The 16,452-nt window shown below is 44.6% G+C and overlaps 1 protein-coding gene across 3 annotated transcripts in view; it reads right to left on the reverse strand.

Annotated features, from left to right (window-relative positions):
- Positions 1 to 511: 511 nt before the first annotated feature.
- LOC119040259 (neuroendocrine protein 7B2) overlaps positions 512 to 16,452 on the reverse strand; it is an 83,460-nt gene continuing 67,519 nt past the window's right edge. For all 3 annotated transcript variants that reach the window (XM_037133173.2, XM_037133171.2, XM_037133172.2), the window contains 4 exons: positions 15,946 to 16,095; positions 12,059 to 12,171; positions 5,068 to 5,121; positions 512 to 1,079 (listed from right to left, as the gene is read on the reverse strand). In XM_037133173.2, coding sequence (XP_036989068.2) covers positions 984 to 1,079; positions 5,068 to 5,121; positions 12,059 to 12,171; positions 15,946 to 16,095 — 413 coding nt within the window. In that variant the 3' untranslated portion in view covers positions 512 to 983. The remainder of the gene's footprint in view (positions 1,080 to 5,067; positions 5,122 to 12,058; positions 12,172 to 15,945; positions 16,096 to 16,452) is intronic.

The following is a 16,452-nucleotide window of genomic DNA, read 5'->3' on the forward strand; positions in this document are numbered from 1 at the left end:
AAAGAAATCAATACATTTTTTTAAAAGTTTTTCAAAAGAAGAAGGTAGCTGACTGACCTACTCGGACCTCAAAGAGAGGTTGGGATCGGGGAGGGAGGTGGGTTTGTCTGGGGTCAGAGAGAGGTGGGGGGGAAATGCAGACGACTGTAATTGAACAACAATAAAATAATTAAAAAAAAGAAACTGAGATTGTATGATCTGAGGCCTGAGGACCTCACAGATGTCAGACTGGCTCCCGGACCTGTGCCTGGCACACACCAAACACCCGTTACGTACTCAACAAATAAAATAACTCCAAGTCAGAAAACCTTAGTCACTGGTGCTAAGAGAGCTTCCATGGGAGCTCTCGGAGTCTCAGTCCCACCGCCTGTAAAATGGGGACAATTATACAGTCCGGCTTACTTCACAGTATTGCTGTTAAGATCAGATAAGCTTGTATGTGTGAGTTGTTATATTCAACAAAGACATCGTTTTAGAATGCTCTAAATATTAAAAAAACTTCCTGTGCCAGTGCTTGCATACACATTTATTAAGACGCAGCCAAGCGAAATGTGCCGACTTCCCCTCTCGAGTACAGGCCTCTTCATTGATGTGTCACGACGCCCGAGGGGTGGGTGAGCGACATCATCAAAAATAAATGCCACTTTCTTACAGATGTGGCCCAAACAATGCAGCCCAAAGCTTCATTCCAAACTGCAAGAAATCTGAGGACAGTTCATTCACAATCTTGCTTTTCACCATTACTGACGCACATGCTTTCATTTTAATGCTCATTTCAGGTCCTCGTGTTAAAAAAAGCTTCTATTCTAATTTAGCAGAAAGCGGAGTTACCGGCCCGAAGGACAACGCACACAGCATAGCTGCTCTCACCCACACTCGTCTAAATTAGAAACACGTTGCCATGCAGGGGGCTCTCGTAGCACATGCATGGAGGCAATGCCGCGGACAAACGGCCGTGTGAGTGTCCACCTAAATTCTTCACTTTACTCCGGCTCCTTATCCTCTTCTGAAAAATGGGGGACTGACTTCTTCGCGACAACGTTGTCCAACCTCTGTCCTTGCAGGTACGGGTTGACACTCTGAAACAATACACATGGTTTGGTGTTACAGCTGAACGTCAGGGACAGACATCTCACAAAACAGGTGAGCGAGACCATTTCTAGCCCACTGAGTTGACTATAAAAGGTAACAATGGTAACTACCACCTAGCAAATGGTTACTCCAGTGAACTACACAACCCCTCAGTGGACAAGAAACGTCGTGTGACAGATGTGTCTAATTGTGTCCTTCGCACGGCTGTAAAGTTCTCATGGGGCGCAATATTCCTCCCTCCTTTTTCTGGCACAGAAATTTGGAATGAACCAGCTAATACACTCTCGCTATTAACTAAATACATGAGCCCCATATGAAAGAGAATTATTCTATGACCTTATTTAGGTGGGAGAGAGAATCTGAAATGCATTAGATTATTTTACAAGAAGAAGTTTCTAAAGATGACAGAGCAGGCCAAGTTAAAATTAGCATTTGCGGGCTGGCCACAGATCATCCTATTATGCTGATTCTTCATGCCAGTATTTTCCTACAGAGGATTCATCCCGGGCTCCAGCAGCCATTTCCACCTTCCCTCGGTCAGACTGAAAAGCTGAAGGAAGAGGAGGAGGTTCTATGGAAGGCTCCACGATGTTTGACTCAAGATCCCACAGTCTGAAACCTCTTTTATCTGTTGGTATCCTGAATGAGTCAAGGTTTTTCCATTCCTTTTCTAATACATACCTATTCTTTGAGGTTTGGGTTTGAACGAGTAACTGCCTTAAGCAAGCAGAAAAAAATTTTAAAGTTGTGAAATATTAGTTTATTGAAGTCACCTTCCAATAACTGAACAAAAATACAAGACAAAAGCTAGAGTTGCAACTGATCGGTAATCCTGTCTCGGATAGGAAGTCCCCAGGAATGAATGGACGCAATTCACAGGTGGGTCTCTCTTCCCCATGGGTCATGGTTTGGCATGACTCTTTTGAAGGGTGAGTAGACATTCTCTGAAGAGAAACAATGGAACCTTTGTTTAGTGTTTGTAAAAGTCTTTCCACATTTCGATGGATAGTGAATCATGAAAGTCCCAACTCACCCTGCAAAAATGCGTCACAAACTAGCTAAGAATTACAAAATATACAATGTCCTCATAGATCTGAAAAATGACATGTCACAAAAGACAATACTTTGCTGGGAAGGCATGTTTAAAATATTTAAAATAACTCACATAGACCTGGCTGGTGTAGCTCAGTGGATTAAGTGTGGGCTGCAAACCAAAGGGTCGCTGGTTCAATTCCCAGTCAGGGCACATGCCTGGGTTATGGGCCAGGTCCCCAGTAGGGGACACATGAGAGGCAACCACACACACTGATGTTTCTCTCCCTCCCTTCCCTTCTCTCTGAAAATAAATAAATAAAATCTTTTAAAAAACATTAAAAAATTTCACATACTTTCCATACCAGGAAAATCACCAACTAGACTGGCCTACCTGAGGGAACTATATTAGAATCTTTGGGTAAGTGGAGTAAGTGTGAACTGAACAAGTATATTAAATATCATAAATATTTTGAGTGAATTATAGCAATATTTATTCTGAGCATTCTAATACATTAAAAAAGGATATTAGATGTTTGTAATGATCAACAATGGAATAAAAGGTTGATAAGCTCTTTAAATAAGATCAATAGATCTCAAATATTAACAATATACATCTTAAGGGTTAAAAAGTCTGCAAAGTCATTTACAGGTGACCTTACCTCTTAGTCATGAAGCACAGAGGAATTTAGTTGAAACTGAGCAAGTATAGAAAGTTACAACCACCAGGGGCTTGCTTGTGGCTCTGGGGAGAATCCTCTTGGATTCTTTTATAGGAGATAGACCTTCTACCCTGACCCAGAACATGACCAAGACTGGAGGGAAGGGGAGGTAAATGAGTGAGGAAGTATAAGGAGCAATCAGTTGGTGAATGTTTTTTGATGAGTGTTTAACTATTAATATTGAATCCTAACTTAAGAATAATGATGATGATGACACTTGGTCTTCAGTACCCTCTGAAGAACTTCAGGTGTGTACACATGAATCTTCTCCTCTGAATGAGAGACTGGCTAGGCCACCAAGTGAAAGTTATTCCCATTTCACAGCTGGAAAAACCATTGGGATCGAATCCCCACTTTCCATGTCTCCTGGAAACCCACAGCAAATGCTGAGCTTCACTGGAGAAAGCCTTACTTAGCTCCAAAAGGAAGCCCATTATTTATACTGATTCATGCACTTGCAGTGGTAAAATCTTCAGTCGAGAATGGGAACACGGTCCACGGCCCGATGCCTAGACAGGCAAGTTCTGTTTCCCCAGTAGGCCCTGGAGGCCCACAGTTTATGGCACGAGTACGTGTCTTTGCAGATGCCTGAGAACAGAAAGAACTTGATACTTATCCGTCAAAGCGACCCTTATTTTCACGAATTCTAAGCCTCTCCTATGAGGAGGAAGTTTAGACCAAAGTAAAACCTTTATAACATGTGTCCTAGCCAGAATTCTGATTTTCCGGTCTCATCACTGAACCCAAATCACGACCCACAGTCACTACTTAAGGCAGGGCAAGAAGGGATGGTGAGTCAGGAAGTAGGGACAATTAAAGCTTCAGGCTAAGTTAGTTACTCATTTGGGGCCCGTCATCAGTCTTACTTGGAAATGTCCTTGTTGGGCCATGGAGAGATACTCAAGCCATTTCACTGGTAAATTATGTGTATTCTGAGCTCTTAGAATAGAATTTCTTGATGTTCTCTCAAGACCACACAACACCCTTTGGACACTTCCTGCCACCATCTGCCTTTGGAAACTGGAATCACTCAAGAAAAACCCCTAATAACCCTGGTGAGTCTCCCAAGAAGGTCCCAGACACCAGAACTGTGTCTCGCAGAGAGAACAGGCCATGGCATTTCTGCATTCTTGTCAGGCAGCTCGGGGACTTTGGGACTCTGCTGCTGGGGCCTGAGATTTGGTGCTGAGTCCAAAAACGCCACACCCCCTAAAGCGCCCTCTGACCGGACTCAGCAAAACCCTCAGCCTGGCCACCAGGACCACTGTCCAGAGTCCCAAATTTTGCCAGGATCCTGGCGCTTGCTATTCTAAATAATCAGTCAGTGGCCTTGGATATACGGTTAGTTTTGTGTGTTTTAATAAAAATTGTTACTTTCTTGCCACAAGTTGATATGCAATAGCAAGATTTTAACTTTTTCTCCCACTGACCAGAAGCTGATGGCAGGTGGCGGGGCTCTAAGTAGGAAGGCGCCAGAGAATCAACAGAGCGGACAGTGGTCACTGATCGAGTCCAGATGCCATCAAATGCATGAGAAACCCAAGGCAAATTCGACTATCAGCTTTGCACGAGGCAATACCATCGTGGCTAAATGTGAAGCACCAAAGGGCTAAAGTCCTACCCTGGGCAGCCCTGGGATGGTTAGTAAATTGAGTGGTCAGCAAACCAATATAACAAAAATCTAGTCAATTTTTACATCAATCTGGCCAGGCCCCCCCCCCAAAAAAAACAACATATGTTGGAAGAATGAGGTTTGGTCATCTCCTCACTGGTCCTCACATTCCTTCGGAATCATGGCCTGGAGCACCACTTCCTTGTTCCTCTCTTGCGCATTTACGTAATTGATGCAGACAGGTGAGCAGCTTCCCCAGTGGCCCGCAGACCCTCTGAGGGAATACACACCTCATGGACTCCCTGCATTTCCCACACCCATACAGAGATGCAATACACGTGTCCTGTGTGTGCAATGGAGGTGACAGAATCACCACAAAGCTTGGAGTTGCAGTAAGGCTCATGTGTGGAAGCTAGAGAAGGCCATCCCAGAAACCCAGGGCAGGCTCTCTGGGCACGGCCCTGTCACCTGGGACCACTGCTCGGCCCTCCCAGGACTGCTCGTGAAACGATGCTGCTGCGTTCCAACACCCGGAGGTTATGGCTTGTCAACTGTCCCACCCAGAAAGCTCTGGGTGTCCCCCCAACCGCCCAGCCAGCTGTGTGTTACCCTCCGCTTCCGTCTCTGTCCTCCCTTCATCTTCTCGTAGAGGAGTTTCTTGTTCTAAAGTGGGGAAAAAGAAAACAAATTCAGAAATATGGATCAAATTTGGTGAACGTCTATTTTAAAAGCAATCCTTGGTGTGTCCCCTGGATATTTGCATACACATATTTTGGAAACAAAACTAGATGAAAGGAATGTCGTGTCAGAAAGACAGACCACAAGGGAGAAGCCGGTGGTTGTGCAGCTCTGAATGAAGTCCTCCGCGATGCCCCGAGGCCCGTCAGTGTCACAGACAATCACATAAACAGGGAAACACGACATTCTGAAACCCGAGAGGCACTGGAAACCCATCTCCTCCCTTTGAATAGCCGCCATTTAAAACAAACAATTTTATCTCACTTTACTTTCGTGTCTAACTCCCTTGTTATGAGCTGCACACATAAACTGTTCCCTAGAGTAGTGTCTGACTATGAGTAACAATCTTCTAGGTAAATAAATGAAACGCTCTGACTTTTGCAACCTTTCCTGCTGTGGCTGAAGTCAGTGTACCCAGTCAAGACAATCAGAAAACCATTTGGTCCATAACGTTTTTAATAGACTGAACCTTTTAAAAATTGCCAAAAAAAAAACCTTTTGGCAGAAAAAAAGTTATGTTGGGGGAAGAAAACGGGATCCGTTACCACAGTTTGTATAAGTGTTTCCACATATTGCTGTATTTCAAACACGTAGGGGACTTAAATGAGCTCTGGAATATCAGACACATGCTCAGCAGATTTCCCTCCTGTTGGGATTGCAAAAGACAGACACATAACCTGGAGGCACAAGGAGAGAAGAGGGACTGGGGGGCCATCCTTGTGCTGTTCCTTTTTAATTTGAATTTTAATGAGAAGGGAAATAATGTATTAAAAAGGTGATGCATCTTACTCCAAATAAAATACCACGACACTGATTTAAAAAAAAAAGGAGACAACAGAGTTTTGGTAAGAAACAAGTCTGTGCAGCACTTGTATCCTCTGAACTGTCTGGGTAGAAGGAATTTTTATGGTAGATTTGGAAATGAAAATGACAGATGCCAAGAATGAGCTTCGTCATATTCGTGTTCATCAGCCTCCACCTCGCCCGCAATTTACAGTGCGTATCTCTTGCCCAACCTCAACTATGCAGGGAGCCAGCCAGGGAGGGAAGGCGCTTCGGCTGCCGAAAGGCCCACATTGGCCACGGCCTCATCTCACGGTCACTCGGGGAGCTCATCAGTTTCATATCAGGTGAAGCTTTGCCATTCGTGACAAAGTGCACGGACCTTGAGGGTACTATGCTAAATGAAATAAGTCAAAGACAGACTAACAGCATATGATTTCACTCATACGTGGAATAGGAAAAACAACAACGGAACAAAAACAAACTCAGAGACAGACAGCAGATGGGCGGTAACCTTGGGGGAAGGGGAATGGAGGGAGGGCAAATAGGTAAAGGGGGTCAGGAGGTCGGTCGATCGTCAGGCGAGGAATGGAAACTAGACTTCTAACGGTGGATACGCTATAGTTAGTTTGGTATAGTTAACATTATACCAAACTATAATGTTATACACCTGAAACTTACATAATGTTATAAACCAATGTCACCTCAATTAAAATATATATATATGCATATATACATATACATAGACATATGTATATATGGAGAAAAGGCGGACATGCAGATCACTCACTCCAGGAATGAGGATTTCTCAGTGAGGCTCAATCTTGTCGTCTATAGTTGCCTTCCTGGGATGTAACAATTCCCGATGCACCGAGAATGCCCTGGGAGTTTGTACCAGAGCTGGGGGAGGTGGCTAGGGAAACGGGGGGTGAGGACAGAAGTTTTTTCACGCTCACCTTGACGTTCAGCTGCCTAAGCAGGAGGCGGAGATCGCACAGGGACCTGAGAGCTGGCGCCATCACGTGGGACAACCAACCAACTGCAGCAGAGCCCCACAGCGCCACCATCAGGGTAGAGGCAGCATCGTTTTAGTTACCCTCCTTTAGAAGGTTGTGGGCCAGATTATGCCCGTAAGAGCCTTCATTGAAAAGGAAATGCAAAACGTCTGGCAAGTCTTCCTCTCAAGGATGGCGCCTGTGTTTCCTGAAGGGCCATAGGACAGCAGGCTGATGCTGTCCCATCCCTGCATGAAAGTGGCGGGGGCACTGCAGTTAGCCCTGCTTTGTATGGATTTACAGGCAGGGACTGGCAGGTACAGCATGGGTAAAGGAAGTCTGAGAAGAAACCAGTCCCTTCTCCTGACATCCATTCTTTGTCGACGGGGTGGGGAGGAGAGAGTGGTGAGCCTGGTTCCCATGTGAGTAGCAGGTTCGAGTTCATAAAGAGGGCTTTCCATTGTGCCATCAAGGTTTTGGACTAGTGCCCAGATGTGGGTTTCAAATTCCACTCCTAAATGGAACCAGGGAGGCTCCTTGCAGAAATATCTGCTCCCAGGGCCAGGGCAGGGAAAACGCAAGGATGAATGAATTTGGAATATTTAATTGGGGCAGAAAGTTAGGAAGTGCTCAAAAAATGCTAAAAAAAAAAGAGAGAGAGAGAAGCCAGCTTGCAGAGACTACCACTGGTGAAATTTAGGACAGTTTGAACACCAAAATAAATAATAACAGGCATCACCAAATCCATACCGATATTAAATAGATCAATTTTAGGTAAATTCATACATGAGTAAATAGATAAGAACGAGAGAAACGGAGCTTTATTTATGTGTTTACTACTTTATTTATTTATCTACTCTTGCGTAGAGTAGAATGCCAACCAATAAATGCACAAAAAATAAGAGTAAGAAAATCACCTTCAAAACCACCCTAGTTATAGCTGATTCTGGTGAGGATCATCAATGGATACTAAAATTGTTAGTTAAAATTTTAATGTGAACAAAATATTTATACAGTCTCAAAGTAGCTCCCTACAGGTGAATTATTAATGTCAAAGGGAAAACTGTTAACGTTGCACCGGAGAAAACTGGCAGACACTACTTTAACCAGGTTACCACCAGGTTGGGGACAAACTGGCGTCATGTGCCTCCTGACGTAAAACACTGCGAAAAGCATCATGTAAAGGCCAGCCTAACTCCAGGTGGATCACATGGAAGAATGAGACAAACGCCACCTGAAGAGCACTTGACTCTTAGACACATTGAGGTCATGAAAGGCAAAGAGCGGCAGAGAGGGTTCTTGCCTCTCATTTCTCCCCGGCTCAGGCTTTGGCCAGGACAAGCTGCTTCTGTTTAAGGAAGAGCTTCTAACTGCCGAAGCTGCTGTTGAAAAGATGTGATAAGCACTTGGCAAGGAAAAACATTTGCTGTCCTTACAACTCTTTCCTAAGTAACACTTGGCAATTTAACGTATGAAGGAACAGAGTGACTGAACCTTAGAGTAGCCAGCCTGTGGTCATAGCCACTCAATGCTGTGGGTACATACATCGTGTGAAAGGCAACCAGTCCTAGACAGGACTTGGTGGGATGTCTGCACAGGACACTATCTGAGTAATGAGCCATGGACAAGGTAAGAAATGGATCCAGTTTTCCAAGAACTCCTGGAGTCAGTTTGGTTCAAATCCCAGCTCTGACAATCATCAGCTCTGTGGTATTGCACAGCCTACTCAAACTTCCTAAGCCTGTATTTTCTCATCTGTAAAATGAGAGTAACAGGGATAGGCAGATTGAATGAGATAATTCGTGTAAAGTATTTAACATAGTGTCTGGCACATAGTATGTGTTCAATAAATATTACTATCTATATTAGTGTATTACAAAAGACAATTACTATTCATCTTTGTATTTCAATCACCTAACACAGGCCTGGAGGGCATATGATGTGCATTTCATAAATGCGTCTAGACGTATTAACAAAGATAAAAAGGCAGGAAACAAGACACTGATACTTATATGGGAATCACTGCTACAAACTAAGCTTAGCTCCAGGGACACATTATCAGCAAGTAAGGCATCAGGGTCTTGTATGCAGTTTCATGTGAAAGATAATTATTTTTTTAACTCGAAAGGTGGCTGAGCTTAACACAAGCTTGAGGCCACCACTCTCCATAGACACTGAGGAAGCTTGAGGCCACCACTCTCCATAGACACTGAGGAAGCTTGTGGACCCCAGCTTAGAAAGGAAGGCATACTCAATTCCCACTTCCACGTGAAGACCAAGCAGACTGTGTTTTGCTGCTAAGGTGGTACTGAGAAAATAAATGAAAGGAACTTCTGTTTAAACAAACACAGAGTCATAGACGATAAAAGGTGTGTTAACATTGGTCCTTGGTCACAGATGTGTAACAGTACTTCCCTTCCATTTAGTCCTAACTTGCATGGTTGAGCTCTGATACAGAAAAAGAGTAGGAATGACTGAGAACACACACTGGTGTTTGGAAATGGATGCAATGGAGATGAAGGGCGGTGCTGGCCTCTTACTGGAGTGTTGGCAGTGAATGGAACTTGGTGAGAGAAACCTGTGAAGGTTTTTTACAAGAGGCAAGGAAAGTTGGCAAGAGAGGAGTTTCCCTTTCTCCGGATTCCCCAGGTGGGGTCTCTGCCCTCAGTCAGACTATCCGCAGTCTCCCTCTCACTTCTTTCTGCTCATTTCCAGCCTTCCAGTTGTGCAGGGGACCTTCTCACCTTCCACCTCGACACTGCCCTTCTTAGCAAGTGGGACTTCCTCACTGGTTATTGTACATCAGCCATGTGAGTCCTCGGTCACGGACCTTCCTCTACCTTATCTTCCACCTGTCCTAGAAACCACACCTGGTGCTCACGGGACAGCCAGAACATGGTGCTGAACAGTGCTAGGTTGGGTTCATTTTATTCTCATTTAGTTTTTCTCAATCAGAAGCCTACAAGCTCTGTGAAGGCCAGTACCATGTCTTGGTGACCATTGCACATTTAGAGCCTAGCACAGTGCCTGGAGCAAAGCAGGCTTAATATCTTCCATTTGGTCTTTGTGGAACCTGCTCCTTGCTTCCATTCAGCAATATTTTTCTCCATCTCTTGTGGATTCTCTGTGATCCTCTATGATTTTCTACTATCACCTTCTTCCTCCTCTCAGCTCCCTTCTTCCCTTCCCACCTCCTTCTCCTCTTTTCCCCTTTCTTTTTAAGATTCCCCCAGAGGGAAAGTTCATAGCATCCACTTCATATGAACCTGACATATCTCTTCTTTCCTCTTCATCTCTATTTTTGTCACAGAGCAATTCTAGTCAGTTCCCCGGCCTCCTTTGAAATGTCTTAGAGTCTCATCACGCTGGGGAGATTCACCTGAATTCACTATGTTCACAGCCTTCATAGCTGGAATCACTGCTTATTTTTTTTTCCTGCTTACAGTCTCTTCTGCCACCAGAATAGACTTGATGGAAGCCTTTTGTGACTCCAGTCTCCTGTTCAAGAACCTATAGGTGTTTGCCAGTTTAATGCAACATATTTACACTCTGCTGGTCGGCTTCCACGTGGCTCCCCTGCTCCAACTCTCCCTCACAGAACTGCTTATGGGAAAAATGAAAATAGAATAATGCGTATTTGAGGAAGCAAAATTAATTTACAGGGTGCTGTTGCTTTGTACATTTAAGACAGAAAACATGTGCATGTTGAAAGCTGCATGTTGAGTCAACTCAGTGCAACATTAAAAGCAAAAGGATGAAAAAATAAAAATGGTCACTAATGAGGAGAGACAGTTCTGTCTGAAATGGTATAAAAGAAAGGGAGAGAGTTTGGTCCTTGAGATTACAAAATTCCAGGTGAAGTCCGAAGCAAGCTCCGCTTCCAGTAAGGAACTGAGATGGGATGGATAGCTTCTGAAGGGCTTCGGCGCTGAGGGCTTTCTTCTCATTCACTCGTTCCGCACATGCATTCACATACCTACCGGTACGTGAATTACCACCCCCTAGTATTGCATTCCCCACTTTTCCCACACGGTTTTGGCATTTGATTATATAGGCTCAACCACAGAAACATAACAGAGGTATATCCCCATTCAGCTGGGATCTTATTCGGCTCATTGTTCCAGCCTGTTACAACCATCTTAAATCCCAGCTCGGTCATTCAGTACTAGCCCTTCCAACTCTGTGTCATTTTTTTGAGAGTCTGATTAGTACACATTCCATAGTTTTTTATTATAAACATTTATAAAAATGTGGACATGCAGGATGCCATGTGAAATCTCTTTCCCTGTTGGTGTGGACTCTTTCAAGCTCCCTTTTGGGGACATTCTCTTGCTGGGGTGTATCTGTCCACTGCTCACAACAGATCACGAAGGATCTCATCAGATCCTGCACAGAGGTCCAAATGCTTCGTGCTCGCTTTATTCCCCTCACCAAGCTGGCAAGTGAATGCATAATGCTGGCAACGATTCATTTGACAAAACTTGTTTTTAGCAAACCTGTGCCAAATGGTCATGATTTCCCTTTCCAAGTACTTATAAACAATTTCCTTAACTGGCAATTATAGATTCTTGCCTGATATTGACAGCAAGTTCACGGATGCACATTTGGGAACTTTTTTATTTCTTTTTCCATAACTCAGAATGACATGCATCTGTTTCTAAGCTTCTGGCATTGTTTTTCCTTACTTCTGCAGTGGTCATTACCCTCAGTCTAGAGATAAAATTTGCAAATTTTCTCAGTATCTTTTTTAAAAATCCCATCTTTCCTGCAAGAACCGTGGGAAACACTGGTGAGATTTTAGGATGTTTTATGACCCAGATGGGGACAGAGCGAGGGAAGCCCTTGCAGACGCTCACCGATGAGAGGGTTCAGGCCACCGACTCATTGGACAGGCTGGTATGCTGTGGCCTTCACTGTGGTTTGGACTAGTAATTACTCAAAGTCCCTCTCAACCAGAGATTTCTGGAAAATCAGCCACTGAAAAACTGCCGTTCTCTCTCCCCATCCGTGTCGCTCATCTCTGTCATCAGTGCCTTCGGAGCAGCAGAGCATGACAGTCCCCTGGTAACCAAGACTGGACTCACCCACTTGCCCAAGCTTGGGTAGTCGTGCTCCGGATCATAAAGGTGCTGGTGCAGCTGGAATTCTCGACTGAACTCTGCCGTGTCAGGGGTGTTTTCTAGACAGCCATCATCGACTGCAAAAGCAAAAGGTTTCTGAGACATGGCCAAGGCATTTGTCATCATTCTAAGAGATAATTTATTAAAAAGAACTAGACACCCAAAGGTCAGATTGTGTTCCTGTCGGTCACTCTAAGTCACTTTCCCTCTGGGATTGACTCATCCCAAATGCTCACTCATCCCCTTACCTGTGACTGAGACTGGTTGGCCGCCCACCAAACCCACTTCCCCTGCCACCTCCGCACACAGCCAGGTTCCCAGCCGTGCCTTGCAATCGGATGGTGTTGTGTGCCTGAGTGTGAGCCAAACATGGGATGTGGGCAGAAGTGATGTATTCCCTTCCAGGTCTAGCCCGTCAAAACCTCCTGGACGAGCCCCACTGCCTGCCCCACGCCCGCCACATTGCTCTGCTTGCCTCCTGCGGCCGACCGGGGCAACTTGGATGTCAAGTAGGAAGATGAAAGACTTTCGTCATCTGGGTGGTTGAACCTTCCACCCCCACCATACCTCACCCACCTCTGGCAGGACTTCACAGGAGTAGGAACTAAACTCCTATTGTGTGAAGCCACGATAATTTTTTATCTGTTGTAACAGCCAGTAGTATTTCCTTAACTAATATACTTCCATTCCACATGACTCACTCTGTTTTCTCTCGGCTGAGTCGTTAGCAACTGTTTCAGCTCTTGGAGAATGCACCTTATACAAGAACAAAACAGTCACTAGACAGTACTTGAGGCTGTGTGTTCCGGTGGTGATGGGGTAAACTTTGAAGTCGGACAGACCAGAGCTCAGGGCTCCAATCCTGGCTCATAAGTGATAGATGCATTTAGTTCCTTGGAAAAGTTAACTCTGTCTCTATGCATCCATTTATTCATCTGTGAGATGGGAATAATCACGTACTTGCCTTTCAGGCCTGCTATGAGAAAGGTGATCATATACGGAGCCTCTGAAACATGTTCGCCCTGCTCTTGTTTTACTTCCCTTCTCACCACTGCAGTTCGGTGGCAGTGTGTACTGTGGCTGCTCTTGGAAATAAAGCATGTCTTCCATTCAAACCCAAGAAGGGTCACCCCCCTTCACTGCTGCTGTTACCAATGCCCTAGCACTACTAGACACCACGCTCTGAAAAGGAGTCATTTCTTTCTGTCTCTAATGAGTGATGGACAGCTGTTTAAATAAGGGGACAGGGAAGGGTTTGCGAATTATATATAGGGCTGGGGGAAAAAGAGTCCCTTTTCACAGGGATAATGACCCACCCAAATCAGTGCCAAAAGGGGTCTAACACAATCAGTCAGGAGTCTAACCTCCCGAGACTGCTCTGAAGCCTTCCAGCACCTTCAGGCATCCAGCCTCTCAGCTCTTAGTGAAAGAAGTTCGTGTGGAAGCCATGCCTGCTGGACGAATCCCTAAGTGGCTCTCTGGTGGATCCTCACTTTTCACTGAACTACTTATCTAACTTCTTCATCTATAGTAATTAACCTACAGGAAAGGGAGAGCAAATCAAGAGAATTCCGGTAGTCTGCAAAAAGCAGCTTTACAACCTTTTCATAATTTTTCTCAAGTGCCTCTGAGGGCCCCGACTGAGAGGTAAAGATAGAGCTCTGCCCTTGGAATCAAAGGTATCTTGGACCCGACAACGCACCCCAGAATTCACATCCTATCCCTGAGGATGGACTGTCTGAGTTCTGCTGCTTTGTCCCGGGTAAGAAGATGCAGAGGAGCGTGTGGCATGGGAGGGGGAAGTCCAGGTTTTATTCTTGGATTTCTCACCTGTGTGGTGTTGTGATTCCCATCGAGACGTATCTCAAGAAATTTCTTAGAAATAATTACCATGTCTACAAGTGATTTTTTTGGCAAATTATGGTAGAACAAAGACTGAGAAATAAGTTAGCTTAACAGAAGGATAACAAAGGAAATGGCAGATAAATTGGGTTTTTATCCAACTCTTTCAGCCCAACTTGACTGCCACATCTTAGAGCTCCTAAGTACTTCATTACATAGATCTGTATTTTTATCAGGATACCCACATGGCATGTTTTAAAAGGCATTGACTACATGTCCATTTTAACAGATGTGGAGGCTGAGGTCCTGGGAAGTGAAGTGACTCCTGCAGTGAAGACTAGAACTCAGGTCTCTTGGCTCGAACTCTGCTTCTCTGCCCACTCTCCTATACCAGCAGTTCCCACACTTTAGCACAGACCAGAATCGTGTGGAAAGCAGGTTAAAATACAGATCGATGGGTCCTACCCCCAAAGTTTCTGATTCAATAGATCTGGGGCAAGGCCTAAACATTTTCATTCCCAAAAAGGTTCCCGTAATGCTGATGCTGCTCTGGTCCTAGAACCACACCTTAAGGACTACTGAACTACATCTAATCCATATAAGCAAATCCCCATGGGGACTGTTGGCCTTCAAACTCCAAACTGGTCTTTCTTCCTACCCCCCAAGGTCCTACAAGCAAGTGACAGGCAGCAGAAGTGGTTGGCGCTGGGCAGTGACCCAGGTTTTCCTACAGTCCTGGGCCAGCATCCCCACCTTGGCAGGGCCACATCCAGCTAGTCTGGTTGCTCCATCCCAAGACGGAGGGTCTGTGCCCCATGAAAAACAGAGACCTCACTGTGCATGAAAACTGGAATATCTTTGGGAGACAGCACCTTCTAGACATAGCCTGCGTTGTGTGTAAGACAAGTTGAGGGTTCAATGCTGTCATGGTTTTCAGAGCAAGACAATTTGTTGCTGTGGTTGTGCACATGGTGCTCAATCCGGTAGACCTGGGTGTGAGTCTTGCTATGTAGGTAACCTCGGGCGTGTTATTCTCTGAGCTTTGATTTCCATATATACATAGTAAGGATAATTTGTACCAACTATTATTATCAGACTTGGGTAAAGGGACTACTTTGGTACTAGAATTTAGCACAAGCCCAAAAAGAGAGATGTGTTATTTCCTAGGGGAAAAGCTGATTACAATCTGGATGCCATGAGTCCTCAACTCTGTGCTAGGTGCTACACCAAGTGCTAACACAGATCATTGCGTTTAATTCCCATGATAACCCCCATTTTGCAAATGAGGAACCTAAGGTGAACATGGTTAATTAACTTGGTCAAAGTCACATATTTTGACCTTGGGTTTGAATTCAGGTAGTCTGAGTCTAGGGCCACTATACTTAATGACCAAAGGAAGATGCTCAAAGGCCAACATAAATATAGCCACTCGCCCCTCATTCTGTTTGCATTAGGCAGTAGTAAGTGGGAAGAATACACAAGTAGCAGGGGAAGTTTCAACCTTCTTTCCCAGCCAACTTATAACACTGGACCCTCTCTTTCTCATGCTACCTCCTGGCCTCTTAAGAAACATTTCAGGATGAATGTTAATTAGTTGACACATAGCTGAAACGTTGATTGTCAGGAGAAGTAGGGAAAACAAATGGGCATGGATAAGCCACAAAACTATATAACCACTTCCAAAGGCACTCAAACCGGACAGCAGTCGTATCATAGAAGAGGAAAAAAATTCTTCCTGCAGAAAAGAGAATCGACTTCCACTTACAAAGAGGGAGAGAGACAGAGGTAACACCTTGACAAAGGAGTCTTATGTGGGTGTATCTAAATACCGGAACTCACCAAAAAATTTATTCTAGAATAAATTTCCCTTTCCAGTCCACTTACAAACACATGAGGGCTCAGTGGACTTGAAACACTATTTCTCATAATATTTGTAGCTGATGTTTGAGTTGTTAATTTCTTCCCCAAACCGCTGCCATACATGGGGACCAAAGGGCATTGCCCATTACCTGTTTTTCCAACAGGACAAGGATTTGGAGGGTCTGGGTAGCCCTGATCCTCACTGAAGTCCTTAGGAATGTTGTCTCCAGTCAACTCTGCCACGATGTTTGGGATGTTGCCAAAAGGACCCAAGTGCTGCAGACCTTCATGAGCTCCACCTGCCGGGGAAGCAGAAGTAGTTCATTTCAGTGAGTAGTAGTTCATTTTCCGTTCAATTCACTTCAACGAATATTTATTCAGGCATGCTGAATAAATATCATCCATGCAATGCACTGTGCTCTGTGCTGGGGGAGAGAGAAAGAATCAAACAATTCCTGCCTCTACTAAAATCTGTGAATTAAAAAAAATTTAGTTGTGGAAACAGATACATATTATACCTACATCATTGCCACACCAAGTGCATTACACACGCGGTATAACAGAAATGTCAACACAGCATACGGGAGCCTAGAAAAAGGAGAGTTTCATTTGACTGATATGAGGGGTCCAGCTAGGACCAGTTGGAACTTGGGTGG

The sequence above is a fragment of the Artibeus jamaicensis genome, unplaced genomic scaffold, assembly GCF_021234435.1.
Source record: "Artibeus jamaicensis isolate MK-2021 breed Jamaican fruit bat unplaced genomic scaffold, CSHL_Jam_final contig_1132, whole genome shotgun sequence".
Classification (NCBI taxonomy): domain Eukaryota; kingdom Metazoa; phylum Chordata; class Mammalia; order Chiroptera; family Phyllostomidae; genus Artibeus; species Artibeus jamaicensis.